The following is a 12,614-nucleotide window of genomic DNA, read 5'->3' as shown; positions in this document are numbered from 1 at the left end:
ATATTCCAGTATATCTGTCATTAAAATGAAGCTCTTCTGTCCAAAATTTTAGCAAAAGAATCCAATACATCAGCAATATAAATCAAAGCTGTACCTCCAGACCAATGATGCAAGATTCACAGACTGTTTATGCAATATTTTTTCAGGATATTTATTTTATGATCTTCAAAACCCATCCCACAACCTCAGTGGCACACAGGAGTTTTTTATGCTACTCCAGAATGGCTTTAGAGAGGGAGCTGCGACCTCTACCCAGGTGGACAGTCATTGTTTCTTTAAAATGTAGTCACAGTGATTGTTTCTATGATTTTTAATTACCTTACCTCCAATTTAAGAGATCTCAGCTGCATGCAACGCTTCCAACCCAGTGCCCTCATTTGTAGCTTTTGTGTATTATGGCTGACATTAGAATAATTAAAATATTGGGTAGGGTTTTCCCCCTTCTATGATAAAAAAGCTATTCAGTCTTTTATATTCATTTCAAATACCATATGACTTCTGGCTGAAGCAACAAAACCTAGCATAGCCTACAATTCCTATGCGCATATCACATTTATATCTTTAACATCCCCTTACAAAAGCACACTGAAGACTTTAAAATTAAGCTCTACTTCTATTACTCAGGCCTTTTGTGCTATGATATCAACAGTAAATGCACGCCAAGTGAAAAAGAGCAGAATTATATTTTCCTCTCATTTCTCTTCCAGCGCAGGTTTTTCCAAAAGACTCACACACATCTGTCACCTCACTTAGGAAAATAGCAATACTGAAGTCACTGGTGAAGTATCAGCAACACCAGACCATTAGGTAATTAGCAAAAAGCATTAAAAAGATCTTCATAAAAGCAACTTATCTCTAATGCCATTCAAAATATACCTGGACACACCAGTCTTTCCCATGGCACCCAGCAGGAGCACCATGAGAAACATAAATGCACTGGGGTATCAACAAGATGAAAAGCAAATCCAACGTCAACTATTGGATAATGGTTATTAATAACATGCTATAGCTTTTGGTCAGTCCTGAAGTGGTCAGGTAGTTGGCCTAGATGACCACTGTAGGTCCCTTCCAACTGGAACTCTATTGTTTTATGTCAATCGGTACTTCCCCCAGAAGCATGTACTTTAAAATACAAACTTTTTCATTACTAAAAGAGAAAGAATCTAAGCAGTTCCCTTAAATAGACTTCAGTAAGCACTGCCACAATTTCATTTAATTGGTGTATTTTTTCCACTTCTGCATACTAAATTCTGGAAGATTATCTCTTCCTATGCAGCTTAATTATGTATATATATAGAATCCATATACTCCCTCACACACTTTCATTCATACCATAATTTCCAAAATTGAAGCTTTGCACAATAGTAACATCATACTTACATTATTATGAATGAAGATACTGAGTGCATCCTTTGGGTAGTCCAGAGTCAACAGTCTGTCTAAAAATTTAGGTAGGAAAGGAGTGGGTTGTTCAATGAAAACACCAATTTTTACTCTTGGATATTCCTAAAAAAAATGATATTTTGACACAACCAATAAGACTTGCCTCCTAAGATTAGTTATATTAAAAAGCAGCTAATATCATGCTGTACTAACTTGGGCCACACAGGTTTCAAACAATCAAAACCAACTAGCTCAAGAAGTGCTATGCCCCCTGTTTATTTTCACTGACTTCACTAAATAAGCAAAGATAATGGATTTAATATTGCTAGAAAACTCTTTGAATTCCAATAACAGAAACTGGAAGTAGAAAATAATGTATTATGGTTTTTAAAATTCTTACTTAAAAAAAAATATTAAAACAGCAAAAAAAGTATTTAAGGAAATACACCTAGAACTGCATGGCAAATTCATTTTTTGAAAGTAACATACAAATATATGTTAAATTTACAAGAAAATATAGGAAAGACCAGGGTTTTTTTAAAGTAGTTAAAGAATAAATGCCGCAAAATATTTTACTTATCTGTACTTTAAGCCAAAGACTGCAATACCCTTCCATACACTTATATGCAGTTTCCCCCTGACCATTATAAGTGGGCTCTCACTGATTTTATCACGATCTTTGATGAACTAACTAGAGCTTCTTCCCTTGCACCAAGTTTTATGCACCTTATTTTAATGTGAATTCACATCCTTTGAACAGCGGTATTAATTCCCGGTTTGTATGTGCTTGATATAGAGATCATGACCACTAAAACAAACCTAGACAGCACTTTTGTGTATTCCTAAGACACATTACTACATTATGCGAGACAAAGAAATTCAAAGGCTTCGAATCCTTCACAAAGAAATGCACTGATTAAACAAAAATATTTTCCACCTCTAAAAGAGACAGTTAGTATAAACGCCTAACCCACTACAAGGCTCAGAGAGAAACCTTATATGAGTATAAAAGGCTGCAAGTTGGCTTTCCTTAAGCAAGCCAACACCCACTTGAAAAGCGTCTGGATAAACCATCAGCGCATGTTGAGATTTCACAGTGTCACTGTCTACATCGGAAATCCAGAAACATACTGGGCAAGTGCATCAGATCGGAAACATTAGGCACCAATGTTTACCCCAACTACCTCCTACTCACAACTTCATCTGCAAACCTAATACATACTCATGCAGACATCCTAATAACTGCAAAACAGCTGATGAAGACAAGTACACTGACGTGTCTTGAAAAAAGCAACTGTGATATTCTCTGGCAACCACTCCACTGAGGCTGGTGTCATGGTAACTGGTACCGCTGATTGCAAGTGATGAGGAAGGCAGCATTTGCCATCGGGCTTGCTAAGCTGAACATGCACATGTGCTACCAATAATAGAACTGCTGCAATAATTTATTTTGCATATTTCTCTAATTCTAAGCCATTTTCCCCTTATTCTCCAGGACAAAGAGAAGCAGGTTCAGGCTGGATCTGCAGAGGTTATAGGGACAATCAGGAGTTACTAACACTCCTTCAATACACCGAAGTGTGAACCGCTTGGCTCCAATGTCTACACTAAAATCACAGGAGTGTAACCAAAGCAAAGCAGTGTTTAAAAACTAAGGATAAAAATTCCTGCAAACTGCATCTTCTCAAAGCAGAGAGTTCATCGATCTAGATGCTGGTTCACCATACTATAAAAAGCTGTCACTGCATAATCTGAATCTAGGTCAGAATGAACAATTTTAATACCCAGCATTTTGAGTATCTCAAGTCTGCAGTTTTAGTGCTTCCCAATTACACCTCAGCAAAAACACTTTGGGAATACCCAGTCTGCACCGGGATGTTACAATTTGTCTGACAGATTTTCTCATTTTCACTGAGGTCATATGTTTGCCTTTTAAAGTTTACTTTTTCACAAACCAGTAGGTGAGCGTATGACAGTTTTTGGAAGAAATACGGGACAATGCTCTGTGTGGTCATACTGAGACAAAGTCCAGGAACCCTTGCCACAAAAGGCACCAGTGAAGCAAGAGGATGAGCGAGGTCACCCTTTCCAACTGCAGCAGGAACAGTAACAAACTTTAAGAAGTAAAGATTTAAGAAGTAGCTCCAGGGTGATTAAGTTTGTTGTCCAATTTAATTTAGGTTTTAGCAAAAAAAACCTTAAGAAAAGCAGCAAAAATATACGCTCGTTGAGCCAAAGTGTGTTCTTCAACTTATTTACCATTACCCTGCTTTGACCTGGGCAGGTAGCTAATTTGGGGGTGGCATGGGCTGCTGACATTAACAGAGAAGAAAGCAGTTACTGAGTGTTTCCACACTTCAGCTGCAGTCAGAGCATGGGAGGTCTTGCTCCTGTGAACAGGACAAGGACCGAGAAAAAGACTCTGCATTTGTGGCTCTCAGCTCCTTCACAGATAAACCTGAAGCTCAGCTTTTCACACGCCATGCTCCCAGCACCTGCTCACACTGACCCTGCTAGTACCTCAGGCTCTTCTGCTCATCCATCACAGAACAACCTGCACAGTTCATGGTAATGCTTCCACCCACCTCTGTCTTGCATACACCTACTCCTGACCTTCACAGAAGGAATGATATCCTTGTACCCACAATGGAAAGCAGTATGATTTCAGCTCCTTGTTCTACGCTGGAGTTTATCTGTTTTGCACTGCTAAAGTCAAGGTCTGTAGGTAAGCCCAGCCCAAAACATTCAATCCACAACACCTAAGCATATTGATTCAAAGACCCATTCATGCAAGAATTCATCTAAAGGAACTCAAAGCCCAAAACACAGCTGGTATTAACAAAGGTGATTCTCTACTTGCTTATGAGAAGAACAAGCAAAATCCTCAGAATGTATGAGTGCATCAATGCAGAAAGTTAAATAAAACAATATGGGAAGAATGATTAGAGGCAAAGAGTTGGTACTGCTCTTTTCACTGAAGATTTCTTGCTAAATAGCAACCAGCCAGGCCAGAACAGAAAGTGCATTCAAAAAATGAAATACTGCTTGTACTCAGAAATGCCTGAAGTAAACACTTCCACTGAGGCCAAGGAAAAGTCTTGTTATTTCTGCTGGCAGAGTAAGTGAGGTATGAAGTCCAAAGAATGAATTACAGTAAGGAAGACGCATTCCAAGTAGATATACATAAACTATAGGAAGCTATCCAGTAAATCATTGCAAGTTACTCCCCATTACTAGCTTTAAGATTTAACTGCTCCCCAACAATGTTTTAATTGCCAACACCATGAGGAAAAACTTAGACAACTTCTTTTCCTCAGGTAAATTTTATATTGAGAGTGCAAACACTATTTCCACAGAACACCATTCAAATGTTGTATTTTCCAAGCAAAATTAAAATTAAAAAAGATACAAAAAGAATCTGAAAGTTATTACAATTCCAGCAATAACTTTTTAAATTTCTATTCCAGTCCATAAGCTGCTTATTGTCCAGAAATTCTTTCACTTCGTCCTTTCATTACAAAGATAACAAGCCAGTACTTCTTTCATGCTATCCTCAACGTGACCCTCTAAGACCTGTTCTCATTCAAATCTTCAATATAGAACAGAAATGAAACAGCTGCTGGAACAGCCTGTTAAGAATAATCAGAATGTTCTTTTTAAGTACAAGCCTTACATTTCCATGTGGTAGATCTTAGTATTTACTCTGCCTAAAATTTACTGAGTACAAGCTGAAATATTCATACACTAAAGAATTCCTTGAAGCCAAAAGTCTAGCTCTTTGCTTGGAGCCAAAGAGCCAAAATAAATCCACAAATATTTGATATACGCACACACACACACACACGCATATGTACGTGTATGTTTGTCCTACAAGAATTCCGAAGACTAAACTGATATCCAAGCTCAGTTACATCAGATTTATTCTACAGATACACATTTGCATATACAATACAGATATCTGTATCATCCTTTACAAGGTGAAGCAGTTTTGACTATTTCTCTGTATCTCTCAGAAAATAGTAAATGTAAGCACGTTACAGTTAACTGTAAACCTCTATTTGTAACAGAAATTACTAAACTGATGCCTATTGAAGTTTTTTGTAGGTCTGCAGTTAAAAATCTGAAATATCTGAAGAGTTTTTCTACCTCCCAAAAATTCTAATTATTCACTTGAATCTTGCATGATTCAAAGATTATTCACTCACCCTCAATGAACAGAGGTAAGGATCTGGAGGGCTTTTTGGGATGGGATCATCTTCAGTAATATTGGGGAAACCAGTATTAAAATGCATGCATAAAAACATTTCTAAAAGTACTAATATTTCCAGTAAATTAAAATTCCATCCTTACAGTTTCATATACCAGAAAAAATATCCTGAGGTGTCTACAGAACATAATATTGCACACTGAAGCCACTTTGCCTCAGAAATCACTATACACCTACTAAATGCATTCAAAAGGGTTTTGATCTTCTGAAAAGTATTCTTACCGTTACTGTTGACAGGTCTAGTAAGTCTAAATCACAAATACTGCAACCAGTTTCCCGTGTCCAAGCATTGGGGATATAGTTTCCCAAATAATTCAATTGAATCTGGTAAATAAATGAACAATTCAGATTAATGAAGTGTGCATGCAATTGCTGATTTGTATTTTTTAAAGAATTCAGGCTTACTCATTGAATCCCTTATACCTAAAGGCAATTGACTGTCTTTTTTTTTATTCAAGATTAAAAAAAAAACACAAACCCAAACATACAAAAATAGCTGGCAAAACCTTTTTCTTCTTTTCGTTTACAAACCAGAGATGATATTCTCCTAGCATCTACATTTATTGCTTCAGTTAAACCAAAAAAATTTGTTGCAAGTGTAACAACTACCAACTAAATACTTGTATGACTTTCAAGACACAGACTATAGATCATTCAGCTCTCAAAACCTGCTAGGCATGATTTCAAGCCAAAAAAAAAAAAAATGACCATAGTTTAATTCTTTTCCCAAATCTGAGAATTGTTAACACTTTACACAAAACACAATATGAAAAACACATAGAAAATGTAGAAGATAGGTGCCCAGACGATGTATTTTTGACAATCTATGCCAAGATTCAGAAGCCAGCCAGTGGAATATGTTTTGAAGCAGCATCTAGCTTCTTAACACATTTTTAACTGGCACTGAACAAAATATGTACTTTTTCTGTCAATGGGCTGCCTGGGCTGCCCTGTCCTCCTGGATTCCACAGGAAGTTTGCGCAGAACTTCACTTTTCTCTACTGCCATTTGCAATGCTTAAGGAATCTCTTATGCCAGGGAAAGTCTGCCTGGGTGAAGGCTACTATTCATTCCTGCTCTACTGCCCTCATCAAAAACTGGAAGGATAGAATATGATTTTGCATAGAAAACACACTCCAGCCCAATACTCAATCTGCATTTTATCATATTTTGGGCGTTTGTTTATGCATATTGAAAATCACTCTAGACAGGTTATAAATAGAATTGCTTGAACTTAATTTCAGAGATGTACAATAAAGTCTACAAAAATGAATATTTCACGAAAAAGCCATTGCACTCGAGAGAAAAAAAATTACATGTTAGGATGTCAGGATAATTTAGTATCCATTTCAAAGAATTTTCTCTGACTGATGCTATTTACTAATCTGCAAATTCAAGAGATTAACTACAAAAGAGAACGTTCTGATAAACAAAAAGGTTTTACTATTTGGAGTTAATTCTGGGGATTTCTTTCATGATTTAGTTTACTAACTAACTAGTGAAAACTTTTTCCAATCCCATTATATTATTGTCCTCTTCTATGTTTAAAACAAAAGAATCTAATCACAATGACAAAGTGATATACAGCAAGAGTTTCCTCTTTGTTTTTAAAACTACATGACTACATGCAGAGATTGACTTTTGTCTAATGTAGCATAACTTGTGGATTAGTATAAGGAGTTCCAACCTAAAACTGCTTGCCCAACTGTAAAATACAGTACCTTTCTTTTGATGGGCAAAGTGCCAGCAAAGCCAGTGATGATAGGTAACTTGAGGATTTAATTGAGGCAAAAATAACTGTAGTAACATGGAAGAAATTGGTCATATATTTCACCACTTCTGAGTAGTTATAAGCCAAACAGATAACAGCATCATTGTATTCACTAATTCCAAAGATGAAACAGTGCAAAAACTAAGAAAAAACACTCATTGGGGCATTAATGAGTTTCAAGCTTTATTTCATACTCCTGGGAGGCATTTTTCTGAAAATAAGGAGCTACAGTAAGGAACACATATTCAGAAGAACTAAGAAAGTAGCCACACCCAATCCTTCAGCCAACAGAGGCCATTAGAAATGACACACCTTTACACTTCTTTGCCACATAACAAAAAAAATACAACTGCCACATGACCAAAATGTAGCCATTTCTCCCAGAGAAATTGTGCCAGGTCGTCTGGACCACTGAATCCTCACATACGCACAGAAGCTGCTGAAACAGCTATTTCACGGGGCAGACAGTGCTCTACCATGAACCCAAAGCTCATGAGCCATGGGTACATTTGCAGGCAGTGATCAATGACATTGAAGATGCAAGAACAAATGCCAGCTGTGTGTGTATATACACACACATATACATACACATATATATTTTTGCCTATATACAATATATTTTTTTATATATGTGTACACAAACACACACCAAGGTCTGCGGTAGGATCAGATGTGTTACTGTTTTGTACCCCAGCCTGAGACTCTTGGTTAGATTTTTCTCCCCCAAAAAACTATTCTTCTGATTACCATTTAATAACCAGATAGACATTCTTCACTAGTTTCAAAAATTGTTTTGTGGTAGTGAACAAATTAACATAAGCTTACTCGCTTCTAATATTGCATGTTACAATGAATTTGGGAGCAGAATGAGTTGTTTCAGCAGTGCTATCAAATTACAGTGATAGCAGAATAACATGATGGAGAGAGCTAGTAAATGTTTTTTTTCATCCTTGCAATTCTTATTAACATTAATTGGAAATGAGCAGTGGTGGTGTGATATGACTGTTTCGGATTCTTCCACCATTGTTTTTGCCTCTATTAAAATTGCCACCTTTGCACAAAAATAAAAACAAACTGTCACTCACTTTAGTTGGACCATTTCCATGAATGGTTACTGGTAATGTGTCGTACACTGAATTCCTTGCTCTTACTTTTCCTTCTTCAAATTTCAAAAGGACTTCATCTGAAAATCAACAAAGATTGTAGAGTAATAACAGGTTCTAAATAAAAGCTAAAATTTCAGAGTTCTTTAAGTTCTTGCTGATACAATATACCCTGCTGTTGCTATCATTGTCAATGTTACTTATTTGGAAGCTTTTGTTCTTTTTTTAACTAGATCTTGAATTCTAAGCTCTTTATAAGAATCTTTATAAGATTACATCAAACTTCAGCGTTTGCCATCAGCAACCTTCAGTATTTGAAAAAAAATCTGCTTTAAAAATAAAACTAATTTTATGCAAATGCTATTTATAAAGAAATCATAGTTATTTCAGATATGATCCAACTATAAAAAGTTGTTCCATAACTGGAGGGTAAAGATAAGAAAAGAAGTTTGCACAGATACCACTTTTCAATTTAAATTCATCACAATTAAATAAAGGAAATTCCACATTATTCCATATTCAATTTCATTATGTATAGCCATTTCCTTAAGAACACCTAATTTTAATTACCAATCTTACTCCTGTAACTAAGTCTGTGAAAGCCAGATGGAAAAATGGTTCTTAACTTTGTATTTATTGCTAACTTCACTTATTGAAAACTATTTTTTCTATTTTAAATAAAATATTTTATCAATGGGACAAATTAATTAGTATTAAACCCGAAAGACCTGTAACCAATCTGGTAATCAGGCTTACCCATCCAAATACTTCTTTACAACAAGCATATGTTTAGGGAATGATATTCATGGTTAAGCAAAGAAAGCGTTAATAACAGTTAATAAAACACACAACATGCAAATCATATACTTACCAACAGCTCCATTTAGGGTCTGGAAAATTGTACATTTGTGGTCCAAAGTAATGTTAATGCGTTCCTGAAATAAAAGCAGCAAAGATGTTGAGGTATTCTAAAAGCCAATGTTTTTATGGTACAGTTACAGTTATACTGCAGTGGCAGCAAGTAACCAGGCAAAATTACTCATGTATTCAGCTCTTAGATATGATTCTTAATTTTATACTGTTAAGTTTTTCTATATTCCTGAGTTGTGCAGTTGTATAGCAATCAGTTTTATATATGCAAAAACTTTATCTAACCTTGAAGGATAAAGGTCATAACTCTCCAAAGAAACTTAAATTCGGCAGTATAAGCCAAAGAAAATTTGTGTCTTATCTTAAAAAAAAAAAAAATTAACAAGTCTTGGCCAAGCAACAAAACAGACTGTGTTTCACAGTCCCAAAAATACAAAAGCCAAATCTAAGTATTATGTCAGAATAGAAAATACCAGTGGTTTTAAAACATGTTCCTAATATTGTATTATTAATCCTACTTAGATTCTTATTTAAAGTACCTTGTTTTGAAGTTTTAATATGTTGATCAAAGTATACAATCTTCAAAACACAACTGAAAACCCTCATACAGATAACTTACTCTGTTTTGTTCTTCCAAGATTTTGTTACATATTCTACAGCATTGGATATTACCATACAGAAAATTAGTGCTAATGTATGGTACAGTATCCCAAGCTAAGTGCCATGGAGGCATTTTGAATCACAGTGCAGTAGTGCACTGTGCAGAGGTACACATTTTTTGTCTAAAAGACAATCTGTTTAGACAGCTAATTATATTACTTCTGACTTTGGTGCAGAGTCAGCTGTAATGTCTCTACACCCTGTCCTTTCAATTGCATATCTAGCATCTGACATAACTGGCATAAAATCAATTTAAACATTAAGGGCTGGAAGGAATGTCCAATGAGGAGTGGCTAAGGACCTTGGGTTTGTCTAGTTCAGAGCAAAGGTGGCTGAGGAGCGATGTCATTGCTCTCTACAGCTTCCTGAGCAGGGGAAGTGGAGAGAGAGGTGCTGAGCTCTTCTCCCTGAGATCCAGTGATAGGATGTGTTGGAATGGTTCAAAGCTGTGCCAAGGGAGGTTTAGACTGGACATTAGGAAGCATTTCTCTACTGAGAGGGTGGTCAAACACTGGAACAGGCTTCCTAGAGAGGTGGCCAATGCCCCAACCCTGTCAAGTGTTTAAGAGGTATTTGGACAATGCCCTTAATAACATGCTTTAACTTTTGGTCAGCCCCATATTGGCCAGGCAGTTGGACTAGATGATCATTGCAGGTCCCTTCCAAATGAAATATTCTATTCTATTTCTGTACCTGTATCTAAACATGCCTGATGTTTCACACATAATTTAATAGAAAAATATACATGTATTTCAGAAACGTCGTATCTGCCTGAAGCACACAAATGCTCAAAATCTACCTCAAAATTCTGCAATATCAGCTTCTAAGTCTTTTTGCATCAATACATTGTTAACTTTCCTTAGCCCTCTTTTTCCAGCATCAGGGCCATGCCTCTGACATCTGTCATGCTTTAATGCTGCTACTCAGCAGAGAAGTTTGTTAAGCTAGAGCACGGAGAGCTCTTCACCAAAAATTTACGATGCAGCTTTATTGAACATATCTGCACAAAAAGCTGAAGAGTGAGAGGCAGCTGCAGGCAGAATCTGAAATGGCAGCAAGTCAAAATATAAAACACTGGATCAGCAAGTAGTTCAGTGACGCCCTGGAAAAATGCCACATTCTCTGGCTGTCAAACTGCCAAATACACGGGACCCTCATTGAGATGAATGTGTCCAATCATATACCTCAGAGCTATTATTTCTAACAACGAAGCATGACCTGCTTGGATCTGCAGACAGCCTGAAATAATATATCAAGCCATGACCCTTCGGAAGCCTGTTCATCACTCCGACAGTAGGAACCTCCAGAGAACGAACATAACCATCAACATGGCACTCCAGAATAAAGAGACAGCATTCCTTTTGTTTTTATCTCCTGATGTTTTATGAGGAGCAGCATGTTATTTCAAGCAGAAAGAAATGAGAAAAACAGTTACTACCTACCCTTGCCAATGGGTCAACATAGACTTTGGTGTAAAACAGCTGGTCATCATCATTATCCTGCAGATTCCATTGCTGCACAATACGATTTATATATGGAGCATAACCAATAAATCCTGCAATATCACACACACATAAGTTATTTCCATAAAAAGCACTACTCTGCCAATGCTGTCCACCAGTCAGGGACTTCATTCTGACTGTTTGGTGCCAGCAAAGGAAAAGTATGAAATTCATACAACTTGGCTCAAAATCCAGTTTTCTTCCTGTGATATGTACCGGTGCTGTTTTAAAGAGTTCATAATTAAGGGTTATTTTTATACCGATGCTATTTTAAGGGAAAAAAAAAGGAAACAGTGGCCTGTTTAGGATGGTCCTGAGAACTCCAAAGCGTGAGATTAGACTACTACTGTTCCCAAGAAGCCCATCTGAGGAAAAAGTTTCATTTTCATCAACCACTTCTTGCTGGCAGAGAAGCCTGAATCTAATACTGCCAGAACTACAAAGAGAATTCAACTCAAAACCAACATGTGTTATGTTTAAGCCAAAATAAAAAAAGATAGGGTAGACAGGTCAGGTAAAGAAGGGAGGGAAAGGAACGGGGACACTCCCAGATTTACACTCTGCCCAGCACCATGTACCTAGGAGAAGTGACATACGGTGCTCTGTAGCAGTTAAACAGTATCAGTGTCAGTGCGTATATTAATCAACCGCAAAATTATTACCAAAGCTGGCAAAGGAGGACTCTAGAATTAACACATCACTGAGATTAATAGGAGTAACTTGCACTTCTCTTGGAATGAACTGCCTAAGCCATGCTGATGGGCCAGGCAGAGCTACCAGCACATCTATACTGTATGCAGAGATCCCCAAGAACAAGGTAGCCAAGTCAGGAAATTCTGTGACCAGCTAAATCCTGCCTGTAAATAGCATGTACTGCTTTGACTGGGCTTGTACACTTGATTGTTTCTGAAGTAGATTCAAATCGGTGGCAATTGGGTCATCCCTGCACAGCATTTCATTGCAAGGCACAGTTGCTCACTAGGCTGCTAACTTTATTTACCTGCTTTTCACAAGTTATTGCCAACAAGCACTATGTAAGTTTGAATGAAAACTATTCT

At 36.9% G+C, this 12,614-nt stretch overlaps 1 protein-coding gene across 1 annotated transcript in view; it reads right to left on the bottom strand.

Moving 5' to 3' along the window:
• PLOD2 (procollagen-lysine,2-oxoglutarate 5-dioxygenase 2) overlaps nt 1-12,614 on the bottom strand; it is a 57,000-nt gene that overhangs the window by 18,805 nt on the left and 25,581 nt on the right. The window contains exons 5-9 of the mRNA XM_087740169.1: nt 11,497-11,609; nt 9,396-9,459; nt 8,507-8,604; nt 5,873-5,974; nt 1,381-1,506 (exon numbers count right to left, since the gene is read on the bottom strand). Of these exons, the coding sequence (XP_087596295.1) occupies nt 1,381-1,506; nt 5,873-5,974; nt 8,507-8,604; nt 9,396-9,459; nt 11,497-11,609 (503 nt within the window). The remainder of the gene's footprint in view (nt 1-1,380; nt 1,507-5,872; nt 5,975-8,506; nt 8,605-9,395; nt 9,460-11,496; nt 11,610-12,614) is intronic.

Source organism: Nipponia nippon, unplaced genomic scaffold (genome assembly GCF_047370975.1).
Source record: "Nipponia nippon isolate SJK-2023a ecotype South Korea unplaced genomic scaffold, ASM4737097v1 scaffold_7, whole genome shotgun sequence".
Taxonomy (NCBI): domain Eukaryota; kingdom Metazoa; phylum Chordata; class Aves; order Pelecaniformes; family Threskiornithidae; genus Nipponia; species Nipponia nippon.
Note: the sequence above shows the minus strand (reverse complement) of the source record. Positions and strands in the feature narration are given on the sequence as shown.